This window comes from Equus asinus, chromosome 27 (genome assembly GCF_041296235.1).
Source record: "Equus asinus isolate D_3611 breed Donkey chromosome 27, EquAss-T2T_v2, whole genome shotgun sequence".
Lineage (NCBI taxonomy): Eukaryota > Metazoa > Chordata > Mammalia > Perissodactyla > Equidae > Equus > Equus asinus.
Genome location: NC_091816.1, coordinates 6,680,993 through 6,699,897, shown reverse-complemented (window position 1 = coordinate 6,699,897; position 18,905 = coordinate 6,680,993). Strand labels below are relative to the sequence as shown.

General features: G+C 40.2%; 1 protein-coding gene across 13 annotated transcripts in view; it reads left to right on the top strand.

The window, feature by feature from the left end:
• The first annotated feature begins 6,090 nt into the window (after window positions 1-6,090).
• Window positions 6,091-18,905, top strand: part of ASH2L (ASH2 like, histone lysine methyltransferase complex subunit) — a 31,413-nt gene continuing 18,598 nt past the window's right edge. For 10 of the 13 annotated variants that reach the window (XM_014831104.3, XM_070500073.1, XM_070500077.1 and 7 more), the window contains exons 1-7: window positions 6,091-8,484; window positions 9,135-9,201; window positions 9,470-9,615; window positions 13,822-13,910; window positions 14,193-14,287; window positions 17,575-17,670; window positions 18,313-18,408. In XM_014831104.3, the coding sequence (XP_014686590.2) occupies window positions 8,204-8,484; window positions 9,135-9,201; window positions 9,470-9,615; window positions 13,822-13,910; window positions 14,193-14,287; window positions 17,575-17,670; window positions 18,313-18,408 (870 nt within the window). In that variant the 5' untranslated portion in view covers window positions 6,091-8,203. Of the gene's footprint in view, window positions 8,485-8,701; window positions 8,788-9,134; window positions 9,202-9,469; window positions 9,616-13,821; window positions 13,911-14,192; window positions 14,288-17,574; window positions 17,671-18,312; window positions 18,409-18,905 lie in introns of those variants that run through there. The other 3 variants (XM_070500075.1, XM_070500074.1, XM_014831105.3) reach the window with 2 other exon arrangements.

Below are 18,905 nucleotides of genomic sequence, written 5' to 3'. Positions count from 1 at the left end.
AGCAATTTGGAGGATAGCAATGTGGAGGATAGAAATGCTGCAGACAGAGGAGGAGAGAGAACTAAGACTAAAAAGAAATGAAGAAACTCTCCGAGGATTATCCGACTCAATTAGGAGATGCAACATAAGGATTATAGGTATACCAGAGGGAGAAGAGAAGGAGAAGGGGGCAGAAAGCCTGTTCAAAGAAATAATGGCTGAGAACTTCCCAAACCTGGGGAGAGAGATGGAACTTCATGTGACAGAAGCCAATAGATCTCTAAACTTTATTAACGCAAGAAGACCAACCCCAAGGCATATAGTAGTGAAACTAGCAAAAGTCAACGACAAAGAGAAAATACTAAGGGCAGCCAGGCAGAAGAAAATAACTTACAAAGGAAACCCCATAAGGCTATCAGCAGATTTCTCAGGAGAGACCTTACAGGCTAGAAGAGATTGGAATGAAATATTCAAAACTTTGAAGGACAAAAACCTGCAGCCAAGAATACTCTACCCAGTGAAAACATCCTTCAAATACGATGGAGAAATAAAAACTTTCCCAGATAAACAAAAGTTAAGGGAGTTCATCGCCACAAAACCACCTCTTCAAGAAATGCTCAGGAAGAACCTCATTCCTGAAAAATCAAAAAATGGAAAGGGGTTACAAAATCCAGAACAAAGGAGATAAGCAGAAGGACAATAACACAAAGTAAAAGCCCTCCATCAGGACAAAATGCAAAAGAACCGGAAAACAAGTAATAAAATGGCGACAGTAGGCCCCCACGCTTCAATAATCACTCTAAATGTGAATGGATTGAACTCTCCAATCAAAAGGCACAGAGTGGCAGGATGGATCAAAGAACAAGATCCAACAATATGCTGCCTCCAGGAAACACACCTCAGCCCCAAAGACAAACACAGACTCAGAGTGAAGGGATGAAAGACAATACTCCAAGCTAATAATAAACAAAAGAAAGCAGGTGTTGCCATACTTATATCAGACAAAGTAGACTTCAAAGCAAAACAGATAAGGAAAGACAAACAGGGGCAATATATAATGATAAAAGGGACACTCCACCAAGATGACATAACACTTATAAATATATACGCACCTAAGACAGGAGCACCAAAATTTGTAAAGAAACTATTAACAAAATTAAAAGGAGACATCAACAGCAATACAATAATAGTAGGGGACCTCAACACCCCATTAACACCAATGGACAGATCATCCAGACAGAAAATCAACAAGGAAACTATAGAATTAAATGAAAAATTAGATCAGATGGACCTAATAGATATATATAGGACACTTCATCCAACAACAGCAGGTTACACATTCTTCTCAAGCGTGCATGGAACATTCTCAAGGATAGACCATATCTTGGGAAACAAAGCAAGCATCAATAAGTTCAAGAGGGTTGAAATAATATCAAGCATCTTTTCTGATCATAATGCTATGAAACTAGAAATCAACTACAAGAATAAAGCTGGGAAAGGGCCAAAAATGTGGAGACTAAACAACATGCTACTGAACAAACAACGGATTATTGAAGAAATTAAAGAAGAAAGCAAATATTATCTGGAGACAAATGAAAATGAAAACACACCGTACCAAATTATTTGGGATGCAGCAAAGGCAGTCCTAAGAGGGAAATTCATTGCAATACAGACTCACCTCAATAAGCAAGAAAAATCTTACATAAACCACCTCAAACGACACCTAACGGAATTAGAAAAAGAAGAACAAAGCCCAAAGTCAGTAGAAGGAGGGAAATAATAAAAATTAGAGCAGAAATAAATGATATTGAAACAAAAAAGACAGTAGAAAGGATCAATGAAACAAAGAGTTGGATCTTCAAAAAATTAACAAAATCGACAAACCCTTAGCCAGACTCACTAAAAAAAAAGAGAGAAGTCTCAAATAAATAAAATTAGAAACGAGAGAGGAGAAATCACAACAGATACCGAAGAAATACAAAGGATCATAAGAGAATACTATGAAAAACTATATGCCAACAAATTTAACAACCTAGAAGAAATGGATAAATTCCTAGACTCATACAACCTACCCAAACTGAATCAGGAAGAAATAGAGAATCTGAATAGACCAATCACAAGTAAAGAAATAGAAACAGTAATCAAAAAGCTCCCCAAAAATAAGAGTCCAGGACCAGACGGCTTCTCTGGAGAATTCTACCAAACATTCAAAGAAGATTTAATACCTATCCTTCTCAAACTATTCCAGAAAACTGAGGAAGATGGAGCACTCCCTAATACATTCCATGAAGCCAAGATCACCCTGATCCCCAAACCTGACAAGGACAACACAAAGAAGGAGAACTACAGGCCAATATCACTGATGAACATAGATGCAAAAATCCTCAACAAAATTTTGGCAAACCAAATACAGCAATACATCAAAAAGATTATACACCATGATCAAGTGGGATTTATACCAGGGACACAGGGATGGTTCAACATCCGCAAGTCAATCAACATGATTCACTACATTAACAAAATGAGAAACAAAAACCACATGATCATCTCAATAGATGCATAGAAAGCATTTGACAAGATCCAACATCTATTTATGATAAAAACCCTCAATAAAATAGGTATAGAAGGAAAGTACCTCAACATAATAAAGACCATATATGACAAACCCACAGCCAACATCATACTCAACGGACAAAAACTGAAAGCCATCCCTCTCAGAACAGGAACAAGACAAGGGTGCCCACTTTCACCACTCTTATTCAACATAGTACTGGAGGTTTTGGCCAGAGCAATTCGGCAGGAAAAAGAAATAAAAGGAATTCAAATAGGCAACGAAGAAGTAAAACTCTCGCTGTTTGCAGATGACATGATCTTATATATAGAAAACCCCAAAGAATCCATAGAAAAACTATTAGAAACAATCAACAACTACAGCAAAGTTGCAGGGTATAAAATCAACATACATAAATCAGTAGCATTTCTATATGCTAACAATGAACTAACAGAAAAAGATCTGAAGAACTCAATCCCATTCACAATCACAACAAAAAGAATAAAATACTTTGGGATAAATTTAACCAAGGAAGTGAAAGATCTATACAACGAAAACTACAAGACTTTCTTGAAAGAAATCGACAGTGACATAAAGAGATGGAAAGACATTCCATGCACATGGATTGGAAGAATAAACATAGTTAAAATGTCCATACTACCTAAAGCAATCTACAGATTCAATGTTATCCCAATCAGAATTCCAATGTCATTCTTTACAGAAATTGAACAAAGAATCCTAAAATTCACATGGGGCGACAAAAGACCCCGAATTGCTAAAGCAATCCTGAGAAAGAAGAACAAAGCTGGAGGCATCACAATCCCTGACTTCAAAACATACTACAAAGCAGGGGCTGGCCCCGTGGCTGAGTGGTTAAGTTCGCGCGCTCTGCTGCAGGCGGCCCAGTGTTTCGTTAGTTCGAATCCTGGGCGCGGACATGGCACTGCTCATCAGACCACGCAGAGGCAGCGTCCCACATGCCACAACTAGAAGAACCCACAACGAAGAATACACAACTATGTACCGGGGGGCTTTGGGGAGAAAAAGGAAAAAATAAAAATCTTTAAAAAAAAAAAAAACAAAAAAACATACTACAAAGCTACAGTAATCAAAACAGCATGGTACTGGTATAAAAACAGATGCACAGATCAATGGAACAGAATCGAAAGCCCAGAAATAAAACCACACATCTATGGACAGCTAATCTTTGACAAAGGAGCAGAGGGCCTACAATGGAGGAAACAAAGTCTCTTCAACAAATGGTGCTGGGAAAACTGGACAGCCACATGTAAAAGAATGAAAATCAACCATTCTTTTTCACCATTTACTAAAATAAACTCAAAGTGGATCAAACACCTAAAGATTAGGCCTGAAACAATAAGTCTTCTAGAAGAGAATATTGGCAGTACACTCTTTGACATCGGCTTCAAAAGAATCTTTTCGGACACCATAACCCCTCACATGAGGGAAACGATAGAAAGAATAAACAAATGGGACTTCATCAGACTAAAGAGCTTCTTTAAGGCAAGGCAAAACACGATTGAAACAAAAAAACAGCCCACTAATTGGGAAAAAATATTTACAAGTTATCTATCCGACAAAAGGTTAATCTCCATAATATACAAAGAACTCACACAACTCAACAATAAAAAATCAAACAACCCAGTTACAAAATGGGCAGGGGACATGAACAGACATTTCTCCAAAGAAGATATAAATATGGCCAATAGACACATGAAAAGATGCTCATCATCACTAATCATCAGGGAAATGCAAATCAGAACTACACTAAGATATCAACTTACACCTGTTAGAATGGCAAAAATATCCAAAACCAAGAGTGACAAATGTTGGAGACGCTGTGGAGAAAAAGGAACCCTCATACACTGGTGGTGGGAATGCAAACTGGTGCAGCCACTATGGAAAACAGTATGGAGATTCCTCAAAAAGTTAAGAATAGAAATACCTTATGACCCAGCCATCCCACTATTGGGTATCTATCCTAAGAACCTGAAATCAGCAATTCCAAAAGTCCCATGCACCCCTATGTTCATTGCAGCATTATTCACAATAGCCAAGTCATGGAACCAACCTAAGTGTCCAGCAACTGATGATTGGATAAAGAAGATATGGTATATATATACAATGGAATACTACTCAGCCATAAAAAAGGACAAAGTCGTCCCATTCACAACAACATGGATAGACCTTGAGGGTATTATGTTGAGTGAAATAAGCTAGACAGAGAAAGACAAACTCTGTATGACTCCACTCATAGGTGGTAGTTAACATATGGACAAAGAGAACTGATTGTTGGTTACCAGGGGAAAGGGGGGGTGGAGGAGGGCACTAGGGGTGAAGTGGTGTACCTACAACATGACTAATAATGATGTACAACTGTAATTTCACAAGGTTGTTAATTATCATAACCTTAATAAAAAAAAAATGCTTCTTAAATAAATGAAGGAAGGTAAAAAAAAAAAAAAAAAGAATGTAGGTGCTGTGCAGGTTCAATTCTCAGATCACCGCCTTTGAAAACAATGCTACATCAGTGTTTTTCAAATTGTTGAGGTCATCAAATCAATTTAGTGGGTCACTAGTGGCATTAAAAAAAAAAAAGAAAGCGAGGCAGCCCTGATGGCCTAGTGGTTCAAGTTCAGCACTCTCACCGCCTTGGTGGCCCAGGTTCATTTCCCAGTAGGGGAACCACACCACCTATCTGTCAGTAGCCATGCTGTGGCAGCGGCTCACATAGAAGAACCAGAAGGACTTACAACTAGGATATACAAACCATGCACTAGGGAGCTTTGGAGAGAAAAAAAACAGAGGAAGATTGACAACAGATGTTAGGGCAAATCTTTCCCTGGGAAATAAAAAAAGTTATACATAAAAAGAAGATATAATACAAAGTACGGACTGTTTCATGAATCTTTCATTTCAATTGTAAATAACATAATGTGTATATTGAGGTCCCATTGTAAAATGAATTTCTTATGTGAGTTATGGTCAAAACATTTGAAAGACATTGTTCTAAATTAATGGTCTTCAAAATTTTGTTTGCATAAGTTTATCATTTTAAGTTTAACTTGATGCAGAGGATTTCAGGTGGACTGTAAACATTAACATTGTTAAAGAACACTAAAAAAATATTTCCACTGTAGTGATCTGATACCTGCCATCATCCATTCAAAAAATACATGAATAAGGTTTCTTTAATAGGTGGAAATTTCCTATCATCTCATTTTCTCTTTAACTCAGAATTCCACTCCTCTTCCCTCATAAAATAAAATGTAATATATACACATAATATATAGGCAACACATTAGTGTATAAATCTATTTTTATGGTAGAAAGTCTATAATACTTCTCTGACGTAGAAAATATGTAGAAAACTGGAAATTAAATTTTTAAAAACTTCCTGCGACCATAAGACTCTAGTGTTAAGATATTTCTTCTTGAATGCATTATCAATTATTAGTATGCAATTGGTGAAATAAAATATATTATGTATTTTGATAATTAAACATAAAAATTAGAAAAATTAGAATTTTATTGGTGATGCAACTTTTAATGAGACTAATTTATTTTTTCAATTAATCCATATGTCCATGAATGAATACTAGTATTGCTAGAATGAGACAGGTTTAGCATCAATCCTACTCCAAGTTTTCATTTTTATAGATGTAAGAGCTGACAATCATTGTTTATATAAGTAAGCTGATTCCTATCTAGGATTTACTGAATCAGTTGAAATCAATTCTTTGAACTCCTTCAAAGTTCTATGCCAAATCACATGATTGACCACCACCACTTATTTTTTAAACTTTAAATATTCAATTAATTTTAGATTTACAATAGAATCATAAAGACAGTTCAGAGTTCCCCCATATACCCTTAACCCAGCTTCCCCTAACGTTAACATCTTAAAGCATAGTATACTGATCAAAACTAAGACATTAATACTGCTATAATACTATTAACTACAGGCTATAGACTTTACAGGTTTTAGTTTTTCCACTAATGTCTCTTTCCCTTCCAGGATCCAACCCAGGATACCACACTGCATTTAGTTGTCATGTCTCCTTGGTGCCCTTCAGAGTTTCTCAGTCTTTCTTTTTCTTTCATGATGTTGACAGCTTTGAGGCAAATTTTCTAGAATATCTCAATTTGGATTTGGCTGATGTTTTCTCTTGATTAGACTGGGGTTGTGGCTTTTTGGAAAGAATTCCACAGAAATGAAGTAGCCTTCTTATTGTATCATATTGGGGCAAGCGACATCAACATGACTTATTACTGGTGATGTTAACCTTGACCTCTTGGTTACGGTGGTGTCTCCCAGTTTCTCCACCATAAATATTACTGTTTTCCTTTTCCACATTCTATTGTTTAGAATCAAGTCACTAAATCCAGCTCACTCTCCCTCTCTCTCTCTCTCTCTCTCTCACACACACACACACACACACACACACACACACACACACACGAGGGAAGGGAGAATTCAAGCTTTACCTCCTGGGGGAAGGAATATCAAAGATTTTGAGGCCACACGTTAAAACCATCGCTATAATTAATAATTCTGTTGGGGGAGATACTTTGAGTCTGTGCAAGTATCCTGTTTCTTCTTAAAGTTTCACCCATTACTTTCAGCATTTAGCACCAACAATTTTTAAAGTAATCTACCAGCTGGTAACTCGGATCCTCCTTCAATTTTGTTGAGAACAATTGGGAACCAATTGGGAAATCATACTTCCAATTATTCTAACGTTGTGCGTCGCAGAGGTTTATACAGCCTGGGGCAACACATCACAGTAAGTTTACATTCAGGATTGGACAGCAGTATACCTTTCTTTTTCAAAGTGGGAGAAAAGGTGTATCTGTAAGCAACTTTTTAGGAATCAGAATGTAAACACCGAGTTCCTGAAAACTGTCCTGGCCGGAGTTGTTCTAGGGGTTTGTATTCCTGAGTTTGAAGACCACGGCTCTGAAAGATTCCACTCGCTCCAATGACGTCACCTACCAACACTGTCCTTGATTCAAGTTCTTACCTTTGGTTCATGCCTGTTACTTTCTCTAAGGACCAAACTTTTGTAAACTCTTAAGTCCAGCCCCTGGCTTCCTAACTCTCGGGCTTCATTTTCGTCCTCTCACAACAGTAAGCGGCTTGCAGCTTCTAGAACACACGTTGCTTCTTATCTCTTCCGCCTGGATACTCCATCCTCATCTTCTCCCCGGCTCTAGACTGCGCAGCTGAGGCTCAGCCTACAGACGGTCGGGGCTCCATATCTAGAGGCCACTTGGAAACGTGCTCAAAGTGGCAGATCACTAGGGCAGTATAGCAAACTACTGCTTTTGGGACGGGGCAGTGAGTGCTCGTCTTTCTGGAAGACGTTTCCCACATTTAACCGAGAGGAACGTCTGCAAAGTACATCCCAGCGTCCAAAGTCCGTAGACAGCTGGCGCTCTCAAGGCGCCTCCTCTGCACGGTGATTTCCAGTCTTAACAACAAAAATGCACAGCGAAATGAAGTGAGTCCAAGGGAAACCCAATTAACAACCGAGCCGCTGCCGCCTTCGCCCACCTTTGCCTGCGGCGCTCTAACCCCCGAGGCGCCGCCCACCCGCCCTTAAAGCGGGCCTGGACTGCGCCTTTCTCAGGCGGCGCCGGACCCCACCAATGGGCCTTTACTATTTGAAGGTTACAGAGCCAGTCAGCAAGTCGCGCGAGACGGAGGTAATATTCTCGCGAGAAGTCTTGGAAGCGACAGTGATGGCGGCGGCGGGAACCGGACCCGGCCCGGGAGTGGGTGCAGGACCGGGCCCCGCGGCGGCTGCAAATGCAACAGCGGCGGAAGAAGGGGAGACGAAGCCGGTGGTAGCGGTAGCAGCCGCTTCGGTCGGAGAGGGGACATCTGCTGCTCCAGCAGCAGAGCCCAGTTCCGGAGAGGCCGAAAGCGGGTAAAACGTCCTGCGGCCTGAGGAGGACACGGGGAGGGAGGCCGCGCGTCTTGGAATGCCCGGCTCCCAGGAGCCTTCCTGCCCGCCCCTTCGGAACCCGGGCCCAGCAGCCAACGGCTCGCCCTGCCCGCTCCCGGGCCTTAGCCCCGCCCGCCGCCTGGCCCGTCCCCTCCCAACTGTATCTCAGGCCACGCCCCTTTCCGCTCCTCTCGCGGTCTGTGGGAGCCCAGGTTCTAGTCCAGTCGCCGGCCCTTGCACGCCGGCAGGAGCTGGTAGCTCACTCTTCTCGCAGGAACTCCTCAGGTATCTCAGAGAAGAAACCACTTTGCCATTCAGACTGGAAGAAGTAACGGCCCCTCTGAAAACAGAGTGGGAGAGCTGCGTCTCTGCGAACCTCCCCCAGGACGAGTTCCGTCCCATATGGACTTGTCTGTAAGGACCGGTTAGGCTTCCCTGTGCCCCCTGGGGCTGCGTCTCACATGGCCACGTTCTCATCCTAGCTCCGGGCATCCACTCTGAGAACGGGCTTAGCTGGAAAGGCTGCAGGAGTGTGAAGTTCACTTGTTCCTTGATCACCATCTTTGGGAATAGGCATTTTGAGGTTTGTTTCTCTTGAAAATACTGACTTGAGTGCTTTCGTTACCTTACAGGGATGCAAACTCGGTTGATGTAAGTGGTGGTTTGGAGACAGAATCCTCTAATGGAAAAGATACACTAGTAAGTATTTCTTTTCGGATGTTTGCAAGGCAAAATAGAGTTTGTTTTTTAAGTTTTTAAGCGAGTCAAAAATGCAGTCAGGTCAACTAACTTCAAAACCCCATGAATAGCCCCGGAGCATTGTCTGATACAGGACGGGAAGGTGAGAAGATGGCACAAAAAGACCGGGCAGGGTTCTGCTCTGTTCTACACGGGTTGCTGGTAGTTGGAATCTACTCAAGAGCACTACGAACAACTGGCTTACTCTCGAATTGCTCTGTGCACACAGGAAGGTGCTGGGGATACTTCAGAGGTGATGGATACTCAGGCAGGCTCCGTGGATGAGGAGAATGGCCGACAGCTGGGAGAGGTGGAGCTGCAGTGTGGGATATGTACAAAGTGGTTCACAGCAGACACCTTTGGCATAGATACCTCGTGAGTATTTTGTATAGTCTTTGTAAGAATCACTCTGTAAATGGATTTCAATCTGTTCAACAGTTGAATAGTTTATAGACAAATGTAATGCCTAGTATTTCCTACGTCTCCTGACCACTGTTCAGTGAGTAATAGGATGTTGAATCAGAAATTGTTTTAATACCCTGAGCATGTTTTCTGCCTACTGAGAGCACAGCCCTGATAAGTACAGTGTTAGGTATTATCTCTGCTTTTGAGCTTGCAACCGGGTTGGGAGACACAAACGTGCAATTACAAAGCATTATGTAAACAAATTTGAGACAGTATCATTTAAATCTTGTGGTGAGTATTGTCAGTTTTGGGGAAAGTGTTGGTGTGTGTGGTGGACAAAGCCTGTTGTCTAAAATTTGAAATGACTAGTGCCTCTCTATGCTTGAGCCATCCTTTATTTCTGATGTGGATTAAGGCTGCCCCAGCCAGAGAAGCCCAAGGTGACCTGGCCTACATGCCAAACTATACGACCCAGTGGACTTTTTTTATGGTATGAATTAGGACTGCCCCAGGGAGAGAAGCCCGGGGCATCCTCACCTGCATGCCGATCTATATGGCCAGATTCGTATCTAAAGTTAAATGACCGCACAATAACCAGACCCCATCTGCACTGAAATCATTTAATGACTTTTTACATCATGTTTTCTTTTTTTCCAGTAAAAATAAGTCACGTACCCGTGCCTTATAAAATTAGCCCTAACCCTCAACTCAGGGCATCAGCAGGAGCTCTGACTGCCTGTGGGTCTTGTCCCCACACACCAGCTCTGCCTGCCCATGGGACCTGTCCCCATGCCAGCAAGGGCAGCAGCAGGAGCTCTGACTGCCTGTGGGTCTTGTCCCCACACACCAGCTCTGCCTGCCCATGGGACCTGTCCCCATGCCAGCGGGGGCAGCAGCAGGAGCTCTGACTGCCCATGGGTCCTGTCCCCACGCACCAGCTCTGCCTGCCCATGGGTCCTGTCCCCATGCCAGCGGGGGCAGCAGAAGCGGCGGCAGCAGAAGCTCTGACTGCCCATGGGTCCTGTCCCCATGCTATTCCACACTATTCTCTAAATAAAAGAGCACTACTGCCAGATCTTGAGAGTCTAAGAAATCTTTCTTTTGACTCCTCGGCTCACCGACCCCGCATCAATTTCCTTTGGGCTTCTAACTCACTCCCTTTAGGTATCCTGAGTTCTCTCCTCAGCAAAACCTATTTCCAATGTTTTACCTCTTCTAGTGAATTAAAATCATTTTATGATTGATTGAGCACGAAAGCCTTCTTTCCTTTGTCGACGCAAATAACCAATAACCATTCTATAGACAAGACAAGTAAGGTGAGTTTACTTGAGCCAGAATGAGGATTATAACCTGGGAAGGCCTTAGAACGTGTTCTGGAGAAGCATGGTTTTCAGTAGTCTTATATCTATTTAGAACAAAGCACATAGATTAAACATACCCAGGATACATTTTCATCAAAATTTCAAAGAGGTACTCAATTGCAAATTAACGGGTCAATGTGACCTTTGTGTCTGGAAAGGGCCTAATTCAGGCATTACCCAGAGGGCCCAGGAGGGGAAGTATGCATTCTTATCCTAACAGAGGTCATTCTTTAATGGTTAAGCTGATGTTCACTGTATGTTTGATAGGCCATAAGTCAGGCTTTTTAGTTCAAGCTGAATCAGTTTTGAACCCGAATAGTTACCCCATGTACCTCAATATGTGAAAATCTCTTGTCGCCTTATTCAAGGGAGTCGGTCAACAGCTAGCAAGTGAGCATTACTGACTCACTGTCTATGGGAATAACTGTACTGCTGGCTCTCTTTGCTGTTCTTTATGATTTATAATGTACAAATAAATTTAGATAAGACCATCTCAAAATAATGCTGTCTGTTTTGCCCTTTTTTTTTTTTTCCTGAGGAAGATTCCCCTTGAGCGAGCATTCATGCCAGTCATCCTCTATTTTTTAGTATTTGGGCCACCAGCCAGCGTGACTGCTAACCGCAGTGGAGGTCCGTGCCCAGGAACCCAACCCGGGCCACCGAAGCAGAGCTTGCAGAACTTAACCACTAGACCACTGGAGCTGGCCCAATAATGCTGCATTTATTAATTCTGAAATTAATCCCCCTTGGGTGGGGTTATGAACAAATACCCTTCCTGTATAATTTGTTCTATGCTAGTTCTAGTTCTATGTTCTAGTTAAAAAGTTAAAGCGGGAGTTAGAAATGCTAATCTTCCAATTAACGTGTGACTGGTGACCAATGATAGAAAGTTTAAAAAAGAAAGAAAAATACTGAAGGATCAGGAAGAAAGAACTGATCTTGGAAAGACCTAAAATTGGGCCACTTTGGCCAAGGAGAATTTGGATGGACAGGGCCTAGGAAGGGAAGTTTACCAGAGGTAATTTGGAACAATCCAGAGAAGAATCCACAGTACAGAGTTTAAGTAGAGCCTAGTTTGCACCTGAATTTGAGAAGTTACAGCTAAAGCCTAGCTGGTTGGGACAGATTTTCTTCTATGGCTGAGATGGAGGAAGTGAGCTAGCAGCGTATGAGAAAGGCTGCTCTAAACACGGGATTGTGTTTGAATGAAATACTGACTATGTTCTTGGCTATCTGTGGTATGAGGCTTTGCCTTCTGTAAGTGAGTTTATCGCAAGAGGCTGTTTAACAGAAGGAGTTCTAGAGAGAAATTAAGGTAAGGAAATACAATCTTAACATTCATAAGAATGTTCCTTAATTTCCTGAGTGGTAACAATCGACACACACTTGGAACCCTTCTCTTTGAGGATCCCTTAAGCTAGTTACAGCAGAGTCCCAGATAAACCTGCCTTTATTTTGATTTTTTCTCTTCCAACCTAAACTGGTCTTTTCTTTTTCTGTCACTCTCCTTTTCGAAACTAAGCTCTCCTTGTACTTTTCCAGTCATCCAGTACTCTCACCACTGCACTTCCCTCCTCTAAGGCCTCAGTTCCTCAGTATGTCCTCAGTCTCTGCCATATTCAGTCTCTCCCTCCACCGGCTTCTTCCTCTCTGGCTTCAAACAGACAAGTCTTTTCTTGCCCTGAACACCTCCTAGGAGATTTCCTCTTCGTGATACAAGCAGTCTTAGTGGTTAGAACGCCTTTCACTTCCTACCCCCCAACCTCAAATCAGTCACCAAGCTTTACCAATTTTTTTTCTTCTTATACACCTGCTTGTCCTTTCCATTTTATTAATATCACTCTAGGTGAGGCCTTTTTTACCTTCTCAGGAACTGTTACAAAAGCCTCTTATATACATCGCTTTTTCTAACTTCTTCCTCCCTTCAAACCCATCCTATCACTAAACTTACCATTGTAACCATGTTTCTTTTCCTTCAAGGAGTTCCCATTACCCACAGAAAAAATCCAGTTCCACCTGGCATGTAAGGGCTTCTTGTACTTCCTGCCTTTCAAGCCTTGTTTTTTTACCATATGCCTGACAAATCGTCTCTCCTGGACAAACTGGTTTATATTAGTTTGCCCCTCTGCCACCTAGTTTGAGCTTTCTCATCTACCTCTGGAAAAGAAAACCCACTCATCTTTCCAAATCCACTTCATGATTTACATCCTTGAAAAATCTTTCCTAACTCCTAAATCTGAAGTTACTTCTTGGGCCTTTAAACTCTTATAGACTAATTATCCTCTGTAGGATTCGTTGGGTAATGAGGCAAGTAATGTTTTGTGACTTGTGTTGTCTTCTGGAATAATTATTTACATTTCAAATTAATCTTTTCATACCTTCTGCCTACCCTTTCCAACAATGTTATTGGCAGTTTAAAGAGATATTTAAATATAATTTAAATACAAATATTTAAATATAACGATATTTAAAGAGACTGTTTTGTCTTCTTCCATACCTGGCCTGGCATACTCTATAGGTGTTCAAAAACTGTAATAATCTAGCCTGGACAAGATGCCAATAAGAACCTTCTAGACGCTGAATTATCCGTTATAATCAATAATGTCTTGTTAAATATTTGTGACAGAAAAATCCAGGTATTTAAAAATATAAGCCCAGTTTTGGTTTTGGTGACCTTTTGAAGTGTTAAGAGTGTATTAATATATTAACATTGTTATCTAACTTGCACCGAGTGGAATAGTCGCTGTTAATTTACTTCTCATGAAGAAGTCTGTGTTCAGAAGTTCACTAATCTGTACAACTGGCTTTTCTGCAGATCCTGTCTACCTTTCATGACCAACTACAGCTTTCACTGCAACGTGTGCCATCATAGTGGGAATACCTATTTCCTCCGGAAGCAAGCAAGTAAGAACAGACTCTGGAGTACTGCAAAAGGGTGGTCCTCTGGTTAGCTGAAAAAGAAAAGGAATTTGGGCTTAGCAGGATCAGGAAAGCTTTGCCTGGTAGCTGGTAGAAGTTCTGTTGGGGTTTACCTCTGAATAATTGCTATTGTCCATTTCAGATCAAATGATGACTCTACTTTTTGCTGCTGTAGCTGTTAATTTGTGGACCATCTAGTTGACTATTGTTTTGGTAATCGGAATATAATACTATAGATACCTTTTTCTTCCTTTTTGTTTTTGATAGACTTGAAGGAAATGTGCCTTAGTGCTTTGGCCAACCTAACATGGCAGTCCCGAACGCAGGATGAACATCCGAAAACCATGTTCTCCAAAGATAAGGTAGAGATTGCATGTTAATATAAGTATGCCAAAGAATCAGGTGGGACTTCTAAATACACTCTTTAACAATAAGTACTTTTCCCCCAATTTTTATGAATATATGACTGTAGATTCAGTGATTGCTTTGTTCCTTTTTCATGTAGTTTATTAACTTCTTAGTGTTTTCATATTGTGTCAGTTGGCCTAGCTATTAGTAGGATGAATCCTTAAATAGTTTTGGTTGGCTTTATAGAAGCAAACAACTGTCCATCTCACAATTAATAATCAGATCTTGAGGTGCACCTTCTCAGCCTGGTTTAGCAGTTTTTAGAGATGCCTATCACAGATTTTGTCAGGGGGTAAAGGGGTCATTTTATACAGCCTTTTATTAAACAGAATTATCCTTTATTATTAAACTGGAAAACCACATGACTAAAGTCAGGACTCAAAATTAGATGATTAGCCCATCCATGAGTCTTTCCTACTTTGATTTATGGTAAGAAATATGAGAATTAAGTAAATTTTAAAACGACGGAATTTACCTTGTGGCCTAGTATATGTATTCAGTCTGCGCACTTTCATTTAAAACAAAATTTTCACCAAACACTGCTTACCCTCTGATCTTTTCCCTCTGCACTCTGACATTTTCTGTTCTAATCAAGGCTAGTTTTGACCTACAAAATTGATTTTATAACCTTCTAACTTTTTGTGAGCTACACTGTGAAAGACACTGGTGGAGGATGTGTAGTGAGACTGATTTAGTCAGAATCAGACTGGCAAGGGCCTTTTCTAGTAAACAGAGAAGTTAGGACTCAATCCTCCAAGCTGGAGGAGTCAGCAGAGAATCCCCTCCTACCCTTTTTTTCCTGGGTTAAAAGTGCTTTAAATAGAGGTGTGCTATGATCAGAATTGTTTTTTCTTAGTTTATTCTTTCCCAAATTATTATTTTGTATTTTTCAAACATACAGAAAAATTCAAATAGTACAATGAACATCTGTTTATTCTTTACCTAGATTTGCTGATTGTTAGTATTTATCTCCCCATATATATATTTTCCCTCTAAGCCATATGAGACTAAATTGCAGATACTGTACTTTACCCAGTATTCTCCCATAACCACAATATGATGATCATACTTGAAAAATCTATTGTTGATGCAATACAACTATCTAATATATACAGTTTATATTTTTTATATACAATATATCTGTATATGTGTGTGTTCTCAGTATCATTATTGTCTTAATATCCTTTATAGCTTTTTCCTCCATCCAGAATCCAATCAAGGATCACACATTACATTTACTTGTGATGTGTCTTTTGTCTCTAATCTTGAACAGTTCTTTTACTTATTTTACTTTTTTTTTTTTTGTCTGCTATGACATTTAAAATTTTGAAGGAAAAAGAAATACTTTTGAAGAGCCTACACAGTTGTTTGGCATCATACTCCTCGATTACATTTATCTGATTGTTCCTCCTGATTAGGTTCAAGTTAAACATTTTTGGCAAGAATATTATGCAGATAGGGGCTGGCCCCGTGGCTGAGTGGTTAAGTTTTTGCGCTTAACTTCAGTGGCCCAGGGTTTCGCCGGTTCGGATCCTGGGTACCACTCATCAAGCCATGCTGAGGTAGTGTCCCACATACCACAACTGGAAGGACCCACAACTAAAAATATACAAGTATGTACCAGGGGGCTTTGGGGAGAAAAAGGAAAAAATAAATAAATAAATAAAAAGAAAACAGCAATTCTGAAACTTAAAAAAAGAAGAATATTATGTAGGTAGTGTGTATTTTTCCATGTATCACAACAGGAGGCATAAAATATTGGTTTGTTTTCTTACTAGTGATCCTAAATTTGACGACTTGGGTAAAGAGGAGGTATCAGCCAGATTTCTCCACTGTAAAGAGATCTTTCTGCTTTTGTAATGATTATGTAATCTGTGGCAGGATACATTGAGATTGTGTGAATGTCTTGTTTCGTAACCCTTTCAAGCAGTGGTGTTAGCAACCACTGATTGTCTAGCCTGCATTGGTTGATAGAGTGGTCAGTGTAGAACAGAATACATTTATTGCTTGCACTTCTCTGCAGAGTTTTCCTTTCCTCCCGTCTTTTCTTTCTTTCTTTCTTTCTTTAAATTATCGCTGTGGATTTTTGGATTTTTATGGTCCACCATTGGATTTCTGTTGCTGAGATTTGACCAGTGTAGCCTCATCCGGACTCACTCCTGGAACTTTCTGATATGTCCCTATCAGTTTTTGAGCTTTTCCTTACTTTCCGGAACAAGAGAATATTCCAGGATGCCCTTGTACTTTCTCTGGTTCACCCCTGGTTCCTTTTAGTAAAGATTTGGTTTTCATGGAACTAACTCTGGTGAACTGTGGAAGAATTGTGTAGAAAGGGGAAAGTTGATGCCAGTTCAAGCTCATGCATTGTTTTAGCCATGCCAGTAAGAACTGGCGAGGACCACAGTCAAAGCAGTGGGGATGGAAAGGAGGCCAGACCGGTGAGAGCTTTCTGCAATAGTAAAATTCATTTGGTGACTCGATAGATGTAAAGTTTGTATAAGAAGAATCAAGGGTGGTCCCATGGTGTCTTATCTTATGATTCTGGTGATGGGTGACTCTGAGTTTTAAGAGCAAGAATAGAGGTCTGCAGAGCAGATTTGTGAGGGAAGATACAGAGTTCCGTTCTAGTCATAAGACATTTGAAGTGCCTGTAGGATGTCCAGATGGAGATGTCTCAAGCAGGTACAAACAGGAGCTCAGGAGAGAGAATAATTTGGGAGCATCTTCCAGATGCAACTAAGACAATGAGGCAGGGGCCGGCCCGGTGGCCCAGCAGTTAAGTGTGCACATTCCACTTTGGTGGCCTGGGGTTCACTGGTTTGGATCCTGGGTGTGGACATGGCACAGCTTATCAAGCCATGCTGTGGCAGGCGCCCCACGTATAAAGTAGAGGAAGATGGGCACAGATGTTAGCTCAGGGCCAGTCTTCCTCAGCAAAAAGAGGAGGATTGGCAGCAGTTAGCTCAGGGCTAATCTTCCTCAAAAAAGAAAAAAAAAGGGAGAATGGGGCAGATCTTTTCCCTCCAGCTGGATGGCTAAGATTTGTATATAATTGTTCGAAATTCCCCACAATCTTTATGTTGTTTGCATGCAATTGTTTTTAATCATTAAAAGATTAAGCATGGATTTTCTTTTGATTCTGACAAGGTCTTTGAAAATGCTGAAGTTTCCTGTCCCTTTTTGTGAACATAACTTTGAAAGCAACTATAAAAGTCTTAATATATTTTATTTTAAAAATTAGGATATCATACCATTTATTGATAAATACTGGGAGTGCATGACGACCAGACAGAGACCTGGAAAAATGACTTGGCCAAATAACATTGTTAAAACGATGGTAAGTAGACTAAAATTGATTAGACTTGACCTTTAGAAAGCCGGTGTTCTTTGTAAAAATTAAATTCTGTTTAGTCTCACTGAAATAATGTGGTGACTAAGAAAATGAGAACAACTTAGTATTAAATCTTGGAGAGTGAAACGTAGCTAATTGTGAATTTTAATAGTTTTCACACAACAAAATTAGTAAATTGCACATTGTCTTAAGTGAACATCACCCATGGTAGTTTTATATATGACACTGAAACCTTTGTCCACTGCACTTTTGCAAGTATAATTTTATATTGAAATTGGAGACAATTTTTTAATTTGATTTGAAAAAACAAAACAAAACCAAATAACACTGTTCTAAACATTGTTGTCCTTAGAATTAAAGAAAAGTCAGCAGCAAGCTGTTAACAGTGCTCATCTCTGGGAGGTCAGAGGTTAGGTGAGGATCATGAAGGACTTTGGCTCTCACTTGCTTAAGTTTCTCTGTGTGGATTTTTTGATGGTCATGTATTAATTTTCTCATCAAAGGGAAAAATAATACTGTCTTTTTTGGAGGTTACACCTAGGAATTAAGAGTTGGTGATTGATCATCCATTCAGTACTTCTTTAGGTATAAAATTTCCAGTAATACTAAAATACTGTTTCCTTTTAGAGTAAGGAAAGAGATGTATTCTTGGTAAAGGAACACCCTGATCCTGGGAGTAAGGACCCAGAAGAAGATTACCCAAAATTTGGACTTTTGGATCAGGTACATTAATATGCTTTATATTCCCCTTTGATTTCAAGCCACTTGAGGACGGGGAGTCAATCGGGTTTTGTTTACATTTGTATATTTGTCACATGTAACACACGGCCATTACATGTGCATAACATGGTGGGCTCCCAGTAAACAGTTATTGCTACATGTGGAAAGAAAGAACACTCACCTTAAACCAGGAGACTCATGTTTTAGTTCTGGCTCTTCCCCAAAATGTTCTAGCTTTACGCATATCATTTTTATCTTTTTTAACTTTAGTTTCCTCACTTGTAACAGAAATATGCCGTTCCAAGTTATTTCTAATTTTCTTTCCATCTCAAATTTTGTTGTTAAAAATATGTATTATTGTGAAGAAAAACTTGTTTTGAAGAAGAGTCTGTGTTGTGCATCTAGCATAACACGAAGAAAAAGATTTCCACTCTTTATTCATGGCAGGGTCACCTTTGGCATCCCGGGAGGTTATATCTTTCAGCTGTGCCTTAAAATGT